Source organism: Leuciscus leuciscus (assembly GCF_965113295.1).
Source record: "Leuciscus leuciscus genome assembly, chromosome: 9".
Taxonomy (NCBI): Eukaryota; Metazoa; Chordata; class Actinopteri; order Cypriniformes; family Leuciscidae; genus Leuciscus; species Leuciscus leuciscus.
The window spans coordinates 18,026,106-18,047,097 of record NC_138733.1 but is presented as its reverse complement, the minus strand read 5'-3'; the positions used below and the strand labels follow the sequence as shown (position 1 = coordinate 18,047,097).

At 39.1% G+C, this 20,992-nt stretch overlaps 1 protein-coding gene and 1 long non-coding RNA gene across 2 annotated transcripts in view; both read left to right on the top strand.

Moving 5' to 3' along the window:
- The window catches only part of med13b (mediator complex subunit 13b), a 30,384-nt gene extending 29,149 nt beyond the window's left edge, over positions 1–1,235 (top strand). Inside the window, exon 30 of the mRNA XM_082179412.1 lies at positions 350–1,235. Coding sequence (XP_082035538.1) covers positions 350–482 — 133 coding nt within the window. The 3' untranslated portion in view covers positions 483–1,235. The remainder of the gene's footprint in view (positions 1–349) is intronic.
- A 1,732-nt stretch (positions 1,236–2,967) lies between these two features.
- LOC309505526 lies at positions 2,968–10,979 on the top strand. The gene is made up of 3 exons (XR_014208476.1): positions 2,968–3,058; positions 10,644–10,775; positions 10,919–10,979. It is a non-coding gene; the product is annotated as an uncharacterized lncRNA (long non-coding RNA).
- Positions 10,980–20,992: the final 10,013 nt, after the last annotated feature.

Below are 20,992 nucleotides of genomic sequence, written 5' to 3'. Positions count from 1 at the left end.
TTCTTGATTCATATGGATTTCTTTTATGATCTCTGTATGAACGTTTTGAAGCGTAACATTTTTGGTGTAAATGGAGGGACAGAAATCTCTCAGGTTTCATTAAAATATCTTCATTTGTGTTTTATAAGTGAATGAAAGTGTCTCAAGGGTTTGGAACAACATGAGGGTGTGTAAATGAGGACAGAATTGTCATCTTTAGGCGAACTAAAACCGTAAACCTCAAAAGTTAGCTTAATCGCAACCACATATTTCAGTCTTGCCCTTTTTTCAACGTTGCCTCAGCACTGCAATCAATATCCTCCCCTTTGCAGGAAAAAAAAGATTAACCAGGTATTTATTGTGTCTGCAGATTTGTGCTGGAGCAGTACAATGCCCTCTCGTGGCTGACCTGTGACCCAGCGACTCAGGACCGGCGCTCTTGTCTCCCCGTGCACTTTGTTGTGCTCAACCAAATGTACAACTTCATTATGAACATGCTCTAACAAACGAGGGACTCTGCACAACTGTTGCCCTGATTTCTCACAACAGACCCTGCAGAGACACCGCATCACTGCACTGCCGTCGCAGGCCTCCACGCTGTGGACACGGCTGGACAAACCAACTGCAATCAGACAGCGCACTTATGGCAACGCCAGGCTGCCCAGTTTATGCCAAGTGTCCATCTCAACAACTGGAGGGAAAGGAACTAGACCATCTCAGTGAACTGATAAAGGCCTGAAAGTGCAGTTTGGGTCAGGTTTTATCCAGTTGAAATGCCTGCATATATCTTATTTATTGTATGTTTTTAAATGTGTAATTTCTTAATCCTTTTATATTATATAAACACGGGAAGATGCATATTGCCTTCCTAAATTAAATGAAAATGGTTTGTCATATATGTAATTGTCTTAATTACAGAACCGACAAGTGAATTTGCTGTAGGTTGCTTTTAGAGGAATATTTAGAGAAATATTTTCTCCACAATTTTTACTGTCACAGTGTACAGATGAAGTATACAGGAGCTCACGTTCTTACCTTTGTGTGGTGGGGACTTTAAGATAGGCTGTAGCTACAGAATTCCTGTACAGCAATTTAATGTGTTCAAATAAGAGGACAAGAGGTACATTGTCGGATTATATATTTTATATCACAGATTTAGAGAATTGTGTGTGTGTATATAAATGTGTACATACAATTGCGTGCCGCTATGGATGGTGCAGCCAATGTTTTAGGAATAAAGTGTGTAAAACTTGAAACCTCTGGTCGTCATCATTGCACATCGTGCTTTATTTTGAATGAATATCTTGGGTTTCTAGGGGGAAAAACGAGACGCCATATTGCAGGAGGTTTCATCATACTCTTCAGGTCTGATAAGCCCTCGAGGGAGAAGTTGCGGTGTATTTATTCTGCTCAAATCCCTGTGAAATGACATGGTGCTATTCTCATCAGGCCTGTTGGCGTGTCCAGGCGACTGGCTGTGCATATGCGCTTGTTTCCTGATGGAGCTGAACCAGAGGCTGAGGTTTGAGTGTACGTGTTGTGCTAATAGCACTGTGACTCTTCATTGACATCCTGAGCACTGCTGCACCACTACTCTATATTATCATCACTATTCTTGGCATGATGATTATGACTCCTGGGGCTTTATTATAATATTTTACCTCCTGTCTCTCTCAGCATCATGCTCCAGTCATTTTTGCTGCTGCTGCAGATAAAATATTTCCCTCTGTAGTGTCAAAATATTGTCATTTTGTTCTGCCTTCCTTCCTGGAAATTGCTCATTTCAAAGATGTGAAGTTCCTAGAGGCGCTGAGATGTGCATAAAATTACAGACATTAAACGAATTGTATATGTGGGTTTATTCAACTTCAGGCACTTGTATCTCCCAGGGCATGCTTTTTTATTTTTATTTTTTAAACTAACAGATTTCAGCTGTTTTTATTTTTAATGGATTAAGGTGACATTAAAACTGGGCACTTTTTATAATGCCTCATGATTTATTTATTATTTGTTTGTGTAAAGATTTTACTGCCTTACGTTTGTCTGAAGTCTTCCAGTTCTTAAAACATAAAACACAAGAAAGAATAAACCATTATTTTAAAACCAGAACCAAAGGAGTAAGAAAAATGTATAACCCATTTAAATATTTATTTTGTGAAAATAATTCATTGGTGTCATCTTCACCCAGACCAACGATTCTGATCCAATTAAGTTTTTTTCTTTGTTTAAAAGTTAAGTCTTTATTTTTGCAAAAATGTTTTTACAGCCATTTCCATCACATATGTCACTAAACCGAATACGTTATTAGAGATGTGGTGGAAATTACACTGCGAAACTTTCAGTGTGTGTGTTTAAAAGAGAGTTTAGTCTACAGGGCCAAAAGTGTCCATAATTGAAGAAACACCCATAATGACATGTAATTGGTATAAACTCTAAAGTAGCATGTTGAATAAAGTAGTGTTAAACACATAGTGTAGCTTGTTATATGTAGCCTATACAAAACGAATAAAAACGACTAGAACCGAAATTATTACATTATGTATTTCCTTATAGAACATTCGATGTTTGTGTTGTTCATTAATTTGTCATTTTGGATAAAGGTAGCCAGTCTGAAATGGAAAAACAAAACATTTAGAAACCAACCCCGTCCCCCAAACAGATTAATAACGTTATTATTAGTATTAGTATTATTTTATTAAAAACCTTTGACAGTTAAACTGACAATGTAAATCAATAACAATTTTTTTTCTATTCTGTCTGAAAATATGGTTACCATGTAAATGTTTTGTGAACGGTATTTCATCCTCTGTAATAATACATGCAGCTGAATGTGTCCAGCAGGTGGAGCTGTTGCGCTTTCATTACATCCCGAAGCCGCTGAACGAGCTTGCACGTTTTAGATTAGATAGATGTATTCATAAATATGTATACGTAGAATCACATTCGATCGCTCCAGTCCAGATATGGCGTTCCCGCCATCTTACAACGGTCGTCACTCACAGAATGAATCATAGCGCAGCTTCTGGTTGTGAAACCGCCACGATTTAAATTCCCGAAGAAATTGGATAACCTTTCAGAGGTGAGAATGTATTGGTTTGTGTTTTTATATGTATTAACTTAATATTTGGCCTACATGTTTTTACTATGGTTGTTTTAATGTTTTTTTTTAAACTTTTACTATGGTAACTTTTTTTTAATTTCGTGTTAGCTGACGCCTTCGTCATTTTGTATTGTGATAGTTTAGCAAAATCATCTGCTGTAGTTTATTTCATATATAGACATTCATCATACATGCGTCTAACTCGGTCTAACTAAGGTTGCAAAATCTAAGTCAACTTTCTCTCGAATGATGAACGTTCACGGGTGACACCTTTGACCGTTCCAATATGGCGGACGGCTTACAGCTTATGCTTACGGCCTATGCTTACGGCCCATTGAAACAGCCGTTAATAAGGCATCTATGGGAGTATTGCTATCTGAGCAGTGCAAGTACACCTACAACGTACATTTATTTAATTATTTTAAGTGCTTCAGCTAATGCAGGAAAACTACTATAAAATATGTGCACATATGAAAAACATCTTTCAACATCTTTTATGGCTGGTTTTCACATGTCATCAGCTGTTGAGTGCTGCATTTTCTAACTTCAGACCGTTGACAGTTGAGATGGCCCGAGAGGACAGAGGATATCGACTGCGTGTCAAGCAAGCATCCAGCAGACTGCTTGGACAAAACCTGTTAGGCCTTTAATAGCCAAGTTCATGGCCTTGTTTCAGGCCCGAGGGAAAATTACCTTTGCTCTTCACCACGCCAGGGTCTCTGAGATTGGAGAACGATAGCAGAGGAGAGAGTAACCGGACTCCTGTAATTGCCTGTCGGGGCTGACATTTGTAGTTAGGCGAGCTGGGAAATGGACCTCACAGACCACAGGATAACAAAGTCATCATTATCTGCGCGTAATGCACTGTTACCGAGCTCGCAGAGGAATACATTTCACCGCGTAATGCGAGGCGATTTGGAAACGAAGTACTAAATGTGATGGTAATGACTTCTATTACACAGAGGAAACATCTGGCAGTCAAAGTTAATTTCCATATTTAGTCTCCTCCGTTAGGCAGTTCAATGAATACGTTTGAATATCTACTCGAACGAGGTCTCGCTTTCACCTCGTTCCTTTGGGCAAATTGAAAGCACACTCGAGGAGCAATTTCGCCATCCTCGAAAATCGAAGCACCGAGAAAGTGTTTTCCTCACCCATTGACATAACATCTGGGTTGGCATCATCTCGAGTAGCAGCCTGTGAATGGCTGTATCTGTCTATCGTATTTCAACCCCATGTGACCTGGTGTTAAGTGTCTCAGGAAATTGCTCTGTCTCTCCACATCAGTCAAGCATAATGCTGGCATCGTATTGCTGATGGAAAATGAATGGTGATAAAAAGAGGAGAGGCGATCTGTAGAGGGCAAACGGGAAGCAGAGCTTCACTGTCTCTCGTGATGTGACCTGGCACGGCGACCGCCGCCTCAGTGCTCCCTTGAAAGCCGATATTAGACTAATGACTGCCAGGCACGGACATGGGAATTTAATTAATTGCCTAAAAATTTCAGAGGAGAATAGACAGAAAGGCAGACGGGCTTAATAGCTATAACGAACAGGCTGATGTTTATAATCGCTTTTATTTCTGAGGGCCCTTGATTGCTGTCGCCCGCTGAAAGGAAGGCTCTTTTAAGACTCTTGTATAACTTGCTTTGCATGTGAGCAGGCCTGAAAAACAGGGGTCACAGAAGACCTTTCCTCATCTTTGGTGTAGAAGCGAAATGTCATTGAATTTCCTATGGAAGGAGCTCATTGGTGCAGATGAAAGAGACAGGAAAGCGTGATTAGCTCTGTTTCATATGATCATAATGTAGCTGTCTGTCAAATCAATGCACAATTACAGGGTTTGGGACTCTGAGAGGAGGCAGGTGGTTCATTTGGATTGCCAACACGCTCGACAGTGGCCATTGTGTGGCAGATTTTTAAAGATATCTATCATCTTTGAGATAAAAAATGAAATTTGCTGGAACATTATGGTAATGCTAGCACTTCCTGTCCCCTCTCTTGAATAAGAAGATAAAAAGAAAATATGTTGTATAGCCTACAGTACCATAGTTTGAAACTGTTTGAAACCTGTTCTCTCTATTACAGTGATTCTTAAACAATCATGATCTTGCTGTCTATAAATTTCGCCATGATCGGATGAACCATCGGTCCGCCATTTTGAAATTAATCAATCGTTTTGCAATATCTTTTAAATGATTTGATATATCGGCACACAATTTGATATGGGTCATCAACAGCAAGTTTGAACACAGTGCCGTCTAGTGTTTCAGAGATATAGCCTAAGGATTTTTGCAAAAACGCTTAATACTTTTGAAAACATTTTCCAAATTTTGACTGTGTCCTTATCCATTCCGTGTCCATTCCTTGGCTTATGCCGATTCTGACGATATCTTATTTTTCATTTTCCATCCTTTTGTTTGTCCGCCATTTTGAAGAGAATGAAAACCGTTTTTTCGCTACTCCTACCATTTTTGTCCATAACATGATCAGATGATCTTTGGACTGAGCTGCACAGGAATGACTGATACCGTTCTCGAGAAATAGCTCTCCGATGTTGACCGTGCATGTGTTTGTTTGTTGTCTTATGCTAGTTAGCTATATTTAATTTTGGATTCAAATCTTCTTTTTTATGTAACTGATTCAAAAAAAGTTATGACCAGTCTTAAAAAAAATTATGACTAGTCTAGTCTAAGTAGTTTATGCAACCAGCCACAGTAAATTGTGCTAATTGACTGTCTTTATGAGTGAGTCACTGAATAATTCACTCAAGCGATCAATCACACTAAATAATAACAAACAATATGAGTTTGTGAGTTCAGATGCAAAAGCCTCTAAGTGCCATCTGAAATTTTCTTCTAAAATGATCATTTTTATCAAGCTCGTATATTTAAGTTCAGTAATTTCACTTAAATGACAATTAATAGGTAATTTTCATTGTCATTACTGAACTTCATAAAAATGATCATTCTAGAAGAAAATTTCAGATGGCACTTAGAGGCTTTTGCATCTGAACTCTTCATATATACTAGTGTATTGAACTGAAATTCATTTGATATATTTCAGTCCAGTCCACTCCTTAATTGCTAACACTTCCAGTCTCTTTCCTTAAATACGAGAATATGAAGAAAGCATTATATACCGTATCGCAGACAGCCACAAATATGGTTGCTGTCTCTTAAAATATTATATTTTGTTAGCTACCTCCCAACGGAGGGGGGGAAACACACATTCCAGTAAATGGGAACTGTTACAGTCAGATTAACGATTTTTGTCAGAAGGGATGCTATATGATATCCATTTACGCATGACCTCTGCTCGGCTAATCATGAAAATGTATCTTCTATTCACTTGCGGTCCAGTGCTCATGCATAAATTACTTTATCATGGATCGTGTTGTGCAGCTTATACTGTCATATCCTTCTGCCGTGCTCTAATACAGCGCGCCTAACGTTTTCTATACAGCGGTCTGGATATCCTAGTTACCCCTGAGCAGTTGTTGGGGGAAGAGCAGCCCATTAACCCCAGCTTGGTCTTAGAAGATTAGGCAGGTCAAAAAGAGTGGAATTAGTTCCCCAAGAGAACATCTGATCACAAGCCTCATCCAATTACTGCCTTATGTCTCATCAAATGAGATCCATGGGTAAACAGATACACTTTGAGGGTGTAGACTGAGCCAAGGTGTCCTAATGAGAACAGAGACCAACAAATGTGTGGATTTTCGTCTCATCTCAACTGCTTAGTTTAACTTTTGTGGTCTACAAGATATAAACTACACATAAGAGTTATTACTTTTCCAGAAGCTACAAAAAAAAAAGTATTTTATGGATTTTAGATTTGTGAAACAAGACCATTATTGTTTCTATTGATTTTTGAGGGACCCATCATATAGATCACTACAGCACTAAGAGGAAGATTCAGTCTTTGTGATAGATGTCATTTTGTGGTCTAATGTGGTCTCATCTGGATTGAATTTTCAGTCAATACATGGATGATGTTGCATATATAGGAAAGACCATCTGCTCACTCTGAGAGGATTTCATGGTTGTTCAGGATGATTCTGAGTTAGAGACGATGCTTGAAATATTGATGTGATTCTGCATGCCTTTAAAGCATTTTTTCCCCCAGTGGATTTTCAGTGACCTTTTCTGTTGGTTGCATAGTTACGGCAGTAGGTGGCGACAAGTCTTTATGAGTAGCCTATGTTACTGAATCGTTCATTCAATCAATTTATTCAAAAAGAGATTCATTCAGAAGCAAAACAAGTGACTTAAGGTTGAGATACATTCTTTCAACCGATCCGTTCAAAAGCAGATTCATTCAGGAATGACTGAGTAGCCTAATTGAATAATTAAAACCTGATCAATTCAGGAGCTAAACACCACCACTATTGCTCGGAGACTCACGTCGGTCAATTCTGCTTTTCCTTTGTTTGGAACTATTTTCGTTGACGCAGCACAAACAAACAAAAAACACACTAAGGCCCATTCAAAATTCACACCAAGGATGATAACTATAAAGTCTTAATAATCATAAAAAAAAATTCCCAAAGACTTTAAAGAGCTTGAGCATTTAAAAGGGTTAGTTCACCAAAAAATAAAAATTCTGTCATCTACTCACCCTCATGTCATTCCAATCCAAACCTGTTAAACTTTCGTTCATCTTCGTAACACAAATGAAGATATTTTTTATAAAATCTGAGAGATTTATGTACCTCAGTTGACAGCTAAGCTACTACCACTTTGAAGCTTCAAAAAGTTCATAAAGAGATTGTAAAACTAATCAAATATGAATTAAGTGGTTTTATAGTCCAAATTTTCTGAACAGACACGATCACTTTATTTGATAAACAGATTTAATTTAGGCTTTTATTCAAATATAAAAGCGCATTCATCAACGCACACACATATCAGTTATGATGAACGGAAGCTCAAGCATGTTTGCTTGACGTGAGAGAACCAATGAGGTTTGTTTTCGCAAGTCAAGCAGGTTTGGTTGAGCTTCTGTTAATGTTTGCTAATCAATGTTTAAATGTGAATAAAAGCCTAAATGTAATCTGTTCATAAAGCGATCTTGTCTCTTCAGAAAATTTGGACTAAACCGCTCGATTCATATGGATTAGTTTTACGATTTCTTTATGAACTTTTTGAAGCGTCAAAGTGGTAGTTGCGTAGCTGTCAATGGAGAATACAGAAACCTCTCAGATTTCATCCAAAAAAGATCTTAATTTGTGTTCCGAAGATTAACGAAAGTCTTATGGGTTTGGAACGACATGAGGGCGAGTAATTAATAACAGAATTTTCATTGTGTGAACTAACCCTTGAAAGCACAGACGAAAAAGTGGCAGTGCTCTTATAATAACCAACGTTATTGTGCGATGGTGTGGAGGCTAATATAGTAGTCGTAGTTATCTTTAACGTTCTCATTCTTTGTGTGAACAAGATATTGTGTCTAAAATGTAAGTTACTCAGTATTATCTTGTTTATTGAACTGTTAGTGTCTTGTTTATTGAGCACGCAATATCATATACTGTAGCTAGGGAGCTAATGCATTTAGGCTTACACTGCTGGTCTTTTTTTTTTGAAAGATGGGTAACCTTTTCTATAAAAAAGAAAAAGAATCTCCAGAGCAGCAATATGATCCACAGATGAATAGCGAGCGATTTGCTGTAATCTGGCCAAATGGATTAGAAAAACTGTGTGTGGGGGGACGTGTTTGTCCTGTTCTGTCTCTCATTGGCTGAGATAATGTTTTATCAGGTAACTGTCAGCCGTGAAGCTTGAGCATTAATGTTATCTGAGACAGCAGTTTATTTCCTCATCCCTGTTATCCTCCCTCATTCGGCTTCACCTTGAGCTGACAGGCTCGCCCAGGAAACCTCTGTGATCTCTTTTGATGGTGGCTCCTTGGAGAGAGGTGAAATGAAAAAGTTGCTCGCTCGAAACGGCCCTGATAAGACCTAATCAGCCGTTGTGGCGACTTCCATTTAGCGCACGGTGTAACAAATCATCTGTCACTAAGCCGGTGTGCAGCTCATGTCAGTCTCCATATTCCTCCAGTGAACACATCATTTCTCCGCCAGCACTGGATTCATATCCCTTGTGAACCCGCCTGACAGGTTTGTTATCAGTCGGCCTGGCTGGCAATCCCTAGGGAGATGGAGCGTAGCTATTAAAGGACGGGAATCGGAGTGTGTAAATGTCAAGTAAGCTGTCATCAGTGGATTTCATTGAGTCCACGGAAGTCAAAAGACATCGGCTCATATTCAGTGTGTTAAACACGGTGACAGTTCTCACCTGTCATGAATAATTTGCCGACGCCATTTTGTGGAGCTGATAAAATCGAGCAGACAGGGATTGTTTTGTGAAGGACACCACCCTCGTCTGCACTACGGCTGCCATCCTTTGGCGCAACAACAGATTTCAAGAACATACGGAGTTATATTGACGCATCAACCATAACCATCAGCCTTGGAAATTCTATACTCTGTCACCATTGTTTCTGTCTTCATCTCTCTCAGTGAGAAGCCAGAGGTAATAAAGCCTTGCTTTCCACTACATTGAGCATAAGGAGCCCCTGCCACCTGCCATAAAGCTGATGGATGAACCTGGCTGATTCCTGCCCCAACCTCTGCAGCGGCACCTTGTGAAAATGGGCACAAATAAGGGTCAATTGTTTAATTAGAGTCAAACTCACCTCTGAGTAATTCCCTTTCGGGCCAATTTGAAAATGGCAGTCAACAACTAATTCCCTAGGCTCTTTAAGAAAACATTGAAAGCAGCAGGTCTTTCATGTGACTTTCAAAATTGATGGCAGTTTGGGGGAAAAAAGAGAGGATGCCATTATTAATATTATATAATATAATTATTTAATAACTATTTTAAATAGGCTATTTTAATATTTATATTTACAGAGGTCCCAAAAAGTATTTGAACACTTAATTTAAGGTTCACATCTAATCTAGCCTGTGCATTAAATACAAAATATCAAGTTTCATTTATTTAAAGGGGAAACTGACTTCTTACATCCTTTAACCACCTGGTCACCAGTTTATTAGAAGTCATTAAGTGTCCAAATCAGTGTTAATTTAGTATTATTTATATACTATAATAGTATCTATTAATATTTTGAATATCAGTTTTCATTGTAATTTTTAAGTTTTAGTAATTTTATGTGCTTTTGTCATTTTAATTTTTTTAATCACAAATGTATTTTTATTTAAGTTTGAGTAATTTACAAAAAAAAAGTACTTTTTTTACAACCTATTTTATTTCAGTTAGTTTCCATAACAACAGTTCTCATTTTTAAGTTCTTCATCTAATATTTATTTTATTTCTGCTTTATTTTAAATTAACAAAATTATTTAAAATTATTTTAGTTTTAGTTAACATTAACAACACTGGCCCGTATACATTGGGGCCAGTTTCTGTAGCCATAAATAAACAAAACCAACATTTCACTTTCTATATTGTTTATTGAATTATTAACTTTACTACTCAACATTGGAGGAAAGTACTTGATAACACTCTTGTTTGCATTCTGGGTTGTCTCACTTTGTAATGCAGTGTATCTGAACGCAGTGATGGGACTGCCAGATGGTAAGCATCCCAAGGACGTAAGTGAAGCCAAGACTCATGCAGAGCCATCGCAGAATACAATTTGTTTCATTGTAACAGCATGCCAAGGCAGGCTCAGTGGTGAGTCGGTGTGCTCATAAGTATGTAAGAACAGAATGAAGTGAAGCTCCATTATACGTAAAGTCTGTGTATGCTTATGTAGATGGCCTCCGTAGTCTTTACACAGTATACACAATAACTGATTATGAATCTTTCCCCCACAGATTAACAAAATGGTTCTTGGAGGGGTCGTTTCACACTGTAACCTGGAAAGATGAGGCGTCATCTTGCTTTCTGAGCTGGTAAGTGGAAGCAAAGCTTTAAGTGGTATTTCATGCGGTGAAGAAAATTTGAACCGCTACACATGGAACTTAAGTAAACGAGAGCCAGAAATAATATCTCGTTTGCTCTCTCTCTCCCTCCATCACCTGCGCAAACGTTTTCCTGTGCATGTAATGGAGAGTGATGTCATAGCAGGGGAGCAGTTACCCACAACAACCCAATTGATTCTTTCCGTTCAGAAAAGCAGAGTGCGTTGGCAATGTTTTCCTGATCTGTCTCTGCTCTCTCCATAATGTATGAGGTGCTGGAAGAGCCCTTCATTAGTCTCTGTTGGGCCGGCTGGGCAGGCTGGAGATGGCTCCCGGGGCAGTGCTGGACAGAGCTGTAAATTGGATGGCCTGCCCCTGCTGAGCCAGCAGCCAAGACTGCGTGTGTGAATTAGGGAGTGTGTGCCAGAGAGCAGGCGGTGTGTTTGAGCTCTGTAGGGAAGCTCATGGCTGTCAATTACTCTGCGCCAATGGAGCCCCAGCGCTGGCACGGTGATGGACCAGTCCACCGCTGCCATCATTACCAGCTCCAGTGGACTCCCAGCCCTCTGCCATATGCGCCCACTCAGGGGTCTCCGTCTGTTCAGCGTGGCAGGGATCAGGGATGAGGAAGTAAATGGACCTTGAAATTGATATTGGGTGGTAGAACTCACAAGCTCCTTTATTCTCTTCCCAACATCCACAGGCGAAATTCGAAACTAATTTATGGAGGATTTTTGTCATTTCTTGTATGGAAATAGCAGCCTGTTATTACAGTAAATGATGCATGATAATGGATACTATTCATCAGCCGCTTGTTTCTCCTCGGTTATAAATTATCAGGGGATTCATTTTTCCAAGGCAAAGAGAATACAGAGAATGACCATTCCACTGTACCCTTAATTGTCCATTCTGTTGCATTGCATGGGATCTGCACCGAAACAAAAGTTCACTCAAGTTATTAAACCATATTATTCAATGCTATAATATAATATAATATAATATAATATAATAAATATATGAATAGTAATTTTTTTTTTCAAGTATATATTTATTGAACATTTTTAATGCAAAGCATGGTAAAGCATATCCACAGAAAGTATCAATTCATAGCTAGATATTGCTATTCAAGAGCATTTTGTCCAAAATATTTTCACACCATGGGTCATTCTAAACCCCGGGTAAACAGAATCCTTGCTTCACATTTCACACTGCTCATGTTTTACCCTAGGTTAACTATTAATCCGGGTATTTATACGCTGACGTTTCACACGGTATATTCCCAAACAATGGGTTAAAATTCTTATTTGCATATTTTTATTGCAATTTCTGTGTCATTGATTGGAGGAATGCTACATATGTTTACATAAAGGCTTTAGCATTGTGCTCCCTTATATTACAATATTGATTTATACTATCAAGGTTTTTCTAAATGGACTTTTTGGACTATAAAGTTAAAGGCCCTGATATGCTCACGGCAAAGTTCATCTTCGTCCTTCGCATAGGGGTAAAAAAAGAAGAAGCAGGGTTTAGATGAATAGGCCTATGTGTATGTGTGTGTGCTTTCCTCTCAACAACAAAATAAATACACAACAAAAATGATAGTGGTGAGAAAACAGCAGTTAAGAAAGCATCTGATCATAGCAAAGTGGATATGTTTGGATGAGGTCTGCAATTTGGCACTCCAGTCAAGTCAGATCATGTTTATTTATATTGCACTTTATACAATAGATTGCTTAAAGCAAGCAGCTTTATAGTATTAAAAATGAAAAACAAAACAATCTCCAAACAAACTTCGGTTTGGCCGCATTTTGTTCGAAATGATGTCGCATCAGTTCGTTCTTTGATTTTTCTTAAAGGATATTGGAGCCTTACGAATAAAGCCTCTCTTCTTCACTCTAATGTTTTCTGTCACCGTTTGACATTTTCCACTTCTAATTCACAAGTGTGAAACGTTCCTTTACCTGAGGTTAAAATCAGAGTTTAGAATGATGATAAGTTAGGATTGATTTAAGGATTAAAGGAATGCACATTATTTTTTGATAATTCAACGGCCCGGAGTCAATTATTCCGCTTATACGGTTACCACAACTCAAAACATTGTTCAGAAGATGTATTTCTGTCAAGTTTTTGACATTGACGCTCTTGTGTAGGACAAATTTCTTGCACATCTCATCCCACGCCTCCGTTGCTAATTCCAAAACGTAATTTTAGAGCTAGTAAAGGAGACTTGACCCACTAATAGCAGTTTAATGCAGTTATGAGAGAGAGAGAGAGAGAGATAGACAGAGAGAGAGAGAGAGAGAGAGAGAGTTATCAAGTGTGTATGAATTACCTCTGTGCGTCTCTCAACAGTGTTCGGCAGCAGCGTCTCTTCTAATGGCGAAACTGTAAGTTTATCTGCTTCAAGAACAGTGCCGTTATTACATTGCTAGTGAGAAAAGTTGCTTAACTATTTTCCTGATAAAATCGTCAGAGCAGCGCTGACAACACGTTTCTGTCAGAGTGTGTGTGCATCTGAGTGGGAGAGAGAGCGTGAGAAAGAGTATTTCAATAAAACGTAATTTTGTGGCAAAAAACATGGAAATAATTTGTTTTGTTTTTTATCCTATTGTTTACTATATTTATTTGCTCGGTCAGTGTCATTGTGGGTTTTAGTTCTGTGGGCTGTAAGGACCTTTGAAAGAACTGAAATCATTTGGCGAAGTGATATGGAACTGTAATGTGGTCAAGACCTGAACTACTTTAGCCGTACGTTTCCCTGAAAATAATTGCACACCTTAGAACGTTCATCAACCAATCAGATTCAAGGATTCAACAGCCCCGTAGTATAAACGCGGTGTGAAAAGCCCATAAGATTCACGAGTTCACATCTACATATAATTATTACGGTAAAGGTTATGCGTATTTGGCGTGCTGTCCGGGTGGAGGGCTCCGAGCTCGGAATTTCTGCCCGAACCCAGAGTACTCCCCCGTTGGTAAGAGTAGATGGAACTAGAAGTGAGGCGATGGTGTGGAGGTGGGATGCTGATAAACTGTCAAGGAACAGAGGTGGGTTCTGCTGTTATTTAGCTTGTCCTGAGTTGATTACTGATTGATCTCCACTTGTGCTAATTGGGTTAATTATCTGCACCTGCTCCTCCTGAACCTTGTTAATAAAACATAATTTCTTCTTTGAATTGGATAAATTAGAAAGTTGTATTGCCAGTTAAGAAAAAAGGAAATGTGAGAGAAGCATAGCACCAAAGAAGCATAGCACCAATGAGTAAAGCAATTCTAAATAAATATAACGATCTGTTAAAGATTTGGAAAAGAACGTCATGAGTATGTGAAGTATTTTTACATTCAGGATTTACAGTAGTGTTCCTGTAGTTCAACTGGCAGAGCATGTTGCTAGCAATGCCAAGGTCAGGGGTTCCAGGAAATGTTCAGGAAAATGTGCAAGCACTGATAAAAATGTATCCCCTGAGTAGGGTGCTTTGGATGAAAGTTTAAGAAATGTAATTTATATTAAATATATCTAAACCTGAAATCAGCCAAAAGGGATTTGAAATAGCTTAAAGCACATTTAGCAAAGCTCTTTGAAGGTGATGATATTTAAGGACATACAGATGAATATAACCACCATTTATTTACGGATACAAACAGTGATAAACAGCAAAATCTGAAAATGCCATTTCATGACTGTCTTTGTTGTGTAAATATGCTAATGGCTCAAATGGGGGAAATTAAAGTGCACAACCTTTCCTGTATATTTGCTTCTACATGACAACAAACGCAAGTGAACTTTAGCATCCTGTAGGATGATGATTTCTCAGGTGGGTTTTTATCTGTGTTACACTGGGGGGCATTGTCACCGATGACATATCACCATCTCCGTACTAGCATTTTTTTCCCCCTAGTAATTTAAATGTGCGGAGGGGACCGTAATTTGTTCTTCATGGATAATATGACCCTTAGCGGAGCAAGATCATGGGTCGGCTGAAGTGATATTTTCTGGTAATGATGGTCATACATCATTCCTGACGGCGTGGGTTTAGAGGCTAGCACATCACTGCCACGTCCTCTGGGACTCGCTGCCATAAACAAGTAAGACATGAGCGCCCTGTGGAGGGCTGTGCAATTTTTACGAGCTTATCCTGAGCCCTTGGCGGCCGGGGGCTGAGCCTCTCACTGTCGTGGTGATTAATACCACTGAAGTCCTATCATCTTTCTTCATGGTCTTCCACTACTGAGGCACTACATTAGGGCTAGATGTCCTCAAGGTGATCTGCTGCAATCACTCTCACCATGTAACGGTTGAGGATAGTCTACACCTCTCTGAAATATATTGCAAGTGGAGCGATAGGTTTTAACTTTGTAGTGAGAGGTCGTATTGCTACAGAATGGTTGTAACTCTTGTGAATAGTGTTGCAGGTTCACAAGCTGTAGACCTTAAGGTTGACAAACATCAGTTATCGGGAACTGTTGACTTTTAAAGGGATAGCTTTGCCAAAAATGAACATTCTGTCAAAATGTACTCACCCTTATGTCATTCTAAACTTACACAAAATAGTAAATACCAAAAAAAATTGTGTGACACAAAAGAAGATATTTTGAAGAATGTTTTAGCAGTTTTTGCAATGAAAGTCAATGGGGTACAAAACAACAATTATAACTTAAGCCATGACTGTTGTTCCTTATTACAACAAATCGTCTAGTAAACTTGTAAAACTCACAGGCAGCTGGATATGTCCAGCTTGCTAATATTTATATGAAATCATGTAATGAAATGTGATGGTCATGAGTACTTTTAAATGCTGAGACCTTTCATGAGCTGTGATTTACCTTCACTTATGAATAGACTTTTATAGAGTTGTCCTGTTATATGACTTGAAAGAACTAGGTCAGGCTTCACAAATGAGCTTGATAAATGCATGTTTATGGGATTGATTGTCTGGTCTAAATGATTTGTTATTTCCCTTTAGACGTTAACAGACTTTGTTAATTATGTGTCAGAGTAACAACCAGCATGTAATAAAAGCTGTTCACATTATTCTTCCAAGACTGCTAATAGAGAAGGTGCGTAAATCACCCCCTGCCATTTAATTTTGGATCCAAAGAGGAAAATGATTTGACACCACAAGAAACATCCCATCTGCTTCAGTCAGTGTTCCCCACATTTCTACAATGTCCTGATTTTGACAGAAAAAACTATCTAAAAAGATACATAAAAATGATAAAGAATTATTTGGTTACTTATGACTAATGAAGATAATCTGGAGTAGGTTTTGTTTTGGTATTGACATTGACATTGAAACTGTAAGTTAGATCTGAATCATTATAATAATTGTTATTCAAGATAATATTATTGAGGTTGTACTGCATTGGCAGTAGCACTAGTACTCACATTTTGTTTGGGATGGACAATATGTTGGCCAATATTAGAGATTTTTAAATGTATCTAATTGGTCGATATTGGATTTATTTGTCTGTTTACATGTTGATTACTTTTGCCATAGTCTCACTTAAAGGTGATCTTTAAAAACACTAATAATTTATTAACACTGTTAAATGTAATCTTTATCAAAATGAATATCCATTCTTCATACTGTACATTATATTGTTATGATGCCTAAATTCACTCAAATGATTGGTTTTAGTTTTTAGTGTTATTTTTCATGTATTTAGACAAAATAGTTTAGAATTTTAATGTTATTTATTGGTAATCGATCAATCATAATATGATCATAATTATCAGTTTATCAGTATCAAGGCCACTGTTTTTGCACATGCAGCTCCCTAAATCACACAAGAATTTTGTAATAATCTTTAAAGGCTCTTTTCTCCTATAGAAAGCACTGGCTTTTGAGTTGGCCTGTGCGTAAACAAAGCTGAAAGAATGCACTCTGCCCCGTTTGATAGCTCTTTACCCACTCTCCTCCTCCATCTGCACTCATGACTGCAGTGGGAGCCCGACGATTATGATGGAAATCTCACAAGCCATTACCATGAAGAGGCTGGGCCCAATGCAGACAGCTTAATGGACTCATTTGTAATTGGTAGGGGGCAATGGCTAAGCTACCGTGGCCTTTGTGTGATTGAGTATAGAGGCATGCATGCAAATGTGACAAATGAATAGGAATTGAGCCTCTCAGGTTTTGTGCGGCTTTCTCCAGCTCTCCGTTCAGCCAGAGTGACCTTGAGAGGCAGTGCAGTAGGTGTTAAGAATCGTATAAAGAGGTGTTAACACTGGGGGCAGTGAACGGAAAGGAACAATTCATGAAGTCTAAAGTGGCATATTCATTAGCTGCCATATGAATTGGTTTGGAAGGAAGCTGTTGTGCAAAGCCGTGAGGTACACATCGGTTATGAGCACTTCATAAGTGGCATCTGAATGCTCCATGGGCCTATTTACCGCCCTGCTAAGCGAGTATAAAAGGGCACTTTCTGTGCTCGCTGTATGTGCCAGCTCTGCTAAAGATCTTCAATAAAATCTCAAGACTTCTCATTCAGTGGAAAATAAGTCCTTGTGTATTGCTCACAGGTGATCGCTGCAGTTTCATAAGATTGAAGATGATTTTATATGCATGCTCATGACAAGTAACTACAAGTAACTGTGGATGTTGGCTGTTTCCCTAAGCCGTCAATGTGAGCTTTATTGTCTGAGGAGTTTTTTGTGCGGCATTGGGAAGAGAGCCTGTTCGTCACAGATGTCCAGGGAAAATTACACAAGTGCCTCATTAATGAATGGCTCAACAGTCTCTGGAGGTGGCCTCAGAGGCAGCTCTTTAATGAGCTGGGAACTCAAACACTGCCAAAGTTTACCTCGACCCTGCCTCTTGCGCTCGGGTCAGTCGGAAGAGCAATTCAATTCAGGGCCACTGAAGCAGAGGGGAATGGCCTCACGCTGATTTCTCTTTTGCTGCCCCAAAGGCAGGAATAATACACTTTTGTCACACGCATCCTGGGGAATTACAGCTCCTAATTTGATTAGGGGAGATTTGATTAACTGGAAAATGGGGATTTCACTAAAACTTTCACATGCTTAATTTATCCCTTGCCGAGCAGATGCAACATTGTGTCATCCCAATGAAAGGGCGTATGGGAACCCTATTCAGTAGTTAGACGCTCTTTGAAATCCAAGAATATTGGTATTTCGCCATGGCTCTCACAAGTCAAATGCCTTTGATTATCTCTCCCTGGAAATAGCAGCGGCTGTCATGCGAGTTTGCGTACGCCTGCTCACGAAGGCTACCTTGATCTGACAGCGTGGAATAGGCGGTTTCTTGCAGCATTTCTCTTTATGGACTAAAAACTCCTGCAGTCTTGAGTCATTCCATTCCACAAGCGAACGGATCGCACATCTTCCAGTACATTAAGATTATGTATTTCATTTCAAGGCCAATTGGCCCTTAGTAATAGTCTCAGAAGGAGCTTGCCATTACAGACCAGTGGTTATGGAGGACAGAAGCAATTCCAAAGGGCAAGTATGGAGGAATCCATCCCCATTAAAAATGATCTAGTTAAATCAGCTTTCTCTCAAAGGGCCATCAGGCCAAACCTGCTCTTTGAAATTAATAGCCAGACTGAAGCTGAAGGGCCAAGGCATCAATTTACTCCTCCTTCAGACAGAAAATCAGTGAAAACAATCAGGCCAAGTCTGCACTAATGACTTTGCCTTTGAGGAGAGTCTGCAAGAATCTTTCGATGTTTAAAAGAAGACAGAAGGAAAAACTTCCATGTGCTCATTCTTCATTCGATATCTTTGTTTTTTAGGGCCTTGGGGTACGGCTAAAGCTGGGACAGATGTATATGCACTATCATAAGCTGATTCTTTGTCATAATTACACAAAATGATTTCAAATGGACTTATTAGAATGAGCACGGAGTTAATAAAAGCCATCGTTCCACAGCTCATTTTCAGTAATCACATCTTACTCAGATTTTCTGCCTTTGATGATGATGATGATGATGATACAATTTAGCAGTGATTTACTATTTTGTGTTAGTCGTACACGCTGTGCACTGGTAATATATGATTATGGTTTTTGGTGCTGTGATGGCACAGTTAAAATATTGGTCAGATCATTGTATTAATGAGATTATGACAGAATATTATGAAAAATAATGCAGTGATTTAAATCCACATTCTGAACAAAGTTCAGTTTGGGGGAAATAAATGTTATTAATGCTGTTATTATTTGGTCACAAAATCAAAAAAGCTGTTAAATACTCAGATATGGATCAAATTACCAGTCCTAACTATTAGCACTAGAATTGAAAATATATTGTACAGTAGTTAAAATTAGTGTCTGTATAAACTGCAGTTTCCAAGAGTCTTTTTTGGACATCTGCATTTAACTAGCATGTTATACAAAAATAAATAAATAATATATATATATATATATATATATATATATATTTATTATAAATTAATCTGTTTATGTGTTAAAATAAATAATGCTTATAAAATGGGAGGTAGGGGTTGCACTTTGGGTTTGTTTTGGCTTCAACCTCAAATATTCTTCATAAGTATGAATAAGAATTAGCATTAGTGGTAGATAAATACTGAATGATTTAAAAATTAATTTTTAGTAATTATAGAGCAGTAAATGTATGTGACTTCTCAAAAGATCGCATAAAGGTGCCATATAGCTTTGCTTTCATGCAAACACTGAAATGTAATGTCCTGGTTCTTAATGTCAAATGCATGTTGCATGTCTGATTTAAACAAAATGACTGGACTGATATTATTATCCAAAAACAAGGACTGATATTATTGCTGATAATTAGACATCAAATCCCCATAGTCAGGATAATAAAATACAGCAATAACATGAGGCTCAGCTAGACCCAGTTGAAAGTACATTGGCTGTTATTTGGAGCTTATAAATTATGAAAAGAAAACCCCCTAATCTTCTTCTGTTTGATGATATTTGATGACCTGCATACGATTTAGAGTCTCTCTTGTAGGTCTGTATTAATTTTTCAACTTGAGCCCACACATCTGCCTCCAGTCCCACAGATCGAACACCCTCCGAGGGGAGAAGGAAGGTGTCGCGGCCACTCGCATATTCATCTGCCAATCGGCGTCCCGGTGCGTGCACTCAGAAGAAGGAAGCTGAAACTGTTTTTCTCAGCGGCGCTGGCACGCTGAAGATCCACGTCCCGCTGAGGAGTCGCAAATCACAGCTACGTCCCAGCAGGAGGACCAACTTCAGCTTGAACAAGGCCTTGTTTTGTTCAGGGCCTGTGAAATGCAATTAGAAACTCCCTCAGGGCCGTCAGGGGCAGCAACTGAATGAGACCTCCCCGCGGTCTTGGCAGGCCATGGACTTTGAAGTCTTGTGCTATCTCCCCCAGAGAGCCCATCCCCGGTTCAGAGAGGACACCGCATTAGCAACGGAAGAGTGCAGGGAGCTTTCATCTGCCTCCTCCCATGGGGGTGTTGACGGTTCTAATAAATTATGTGATATATCTGTTGTGATAATACCCCGTCTTGTGATTTATCATCTCGCCATGCCCTTTTCCCGCTGACATTTACAGCCCTCTGTCTGATGAGGAGCTCTGCGATTGGTTGATCTCTCTAAGAATTCCACAACACCGTGTGCATGATATTCACTTTTATTTGACGTGTTTATAATAAGCTGTGACGGGTACAAATGCAACCACTGCATTTAATCATATTATCCTTCTCTCACCCTACAAAGAAGCGTGGTGGCATACCAGCACAGCAGCTTTAATTGGAGTCGACGACGTCACCCAATGAGAGCGAAGTCTCATTTCGGTGCGAGGTGGAACCGTCTCATCAGCATTCTTGACCCGTCGCCTGTCCCCTCTGGTTATTCTGGGCCTGTAATTAAGAGGATGGCCATAATCACTAGACTGTCTATAGGTACGTGTTGAGCAGAGAGGAGGAGAGTGTTGTAATTGTTCTTCCGCTGGGGTGCCGCTGTCAGGGCTGAGGAGGGAGGTGTGGGAGGCGGTGGGAGTGTCCGCGGAGGGAGG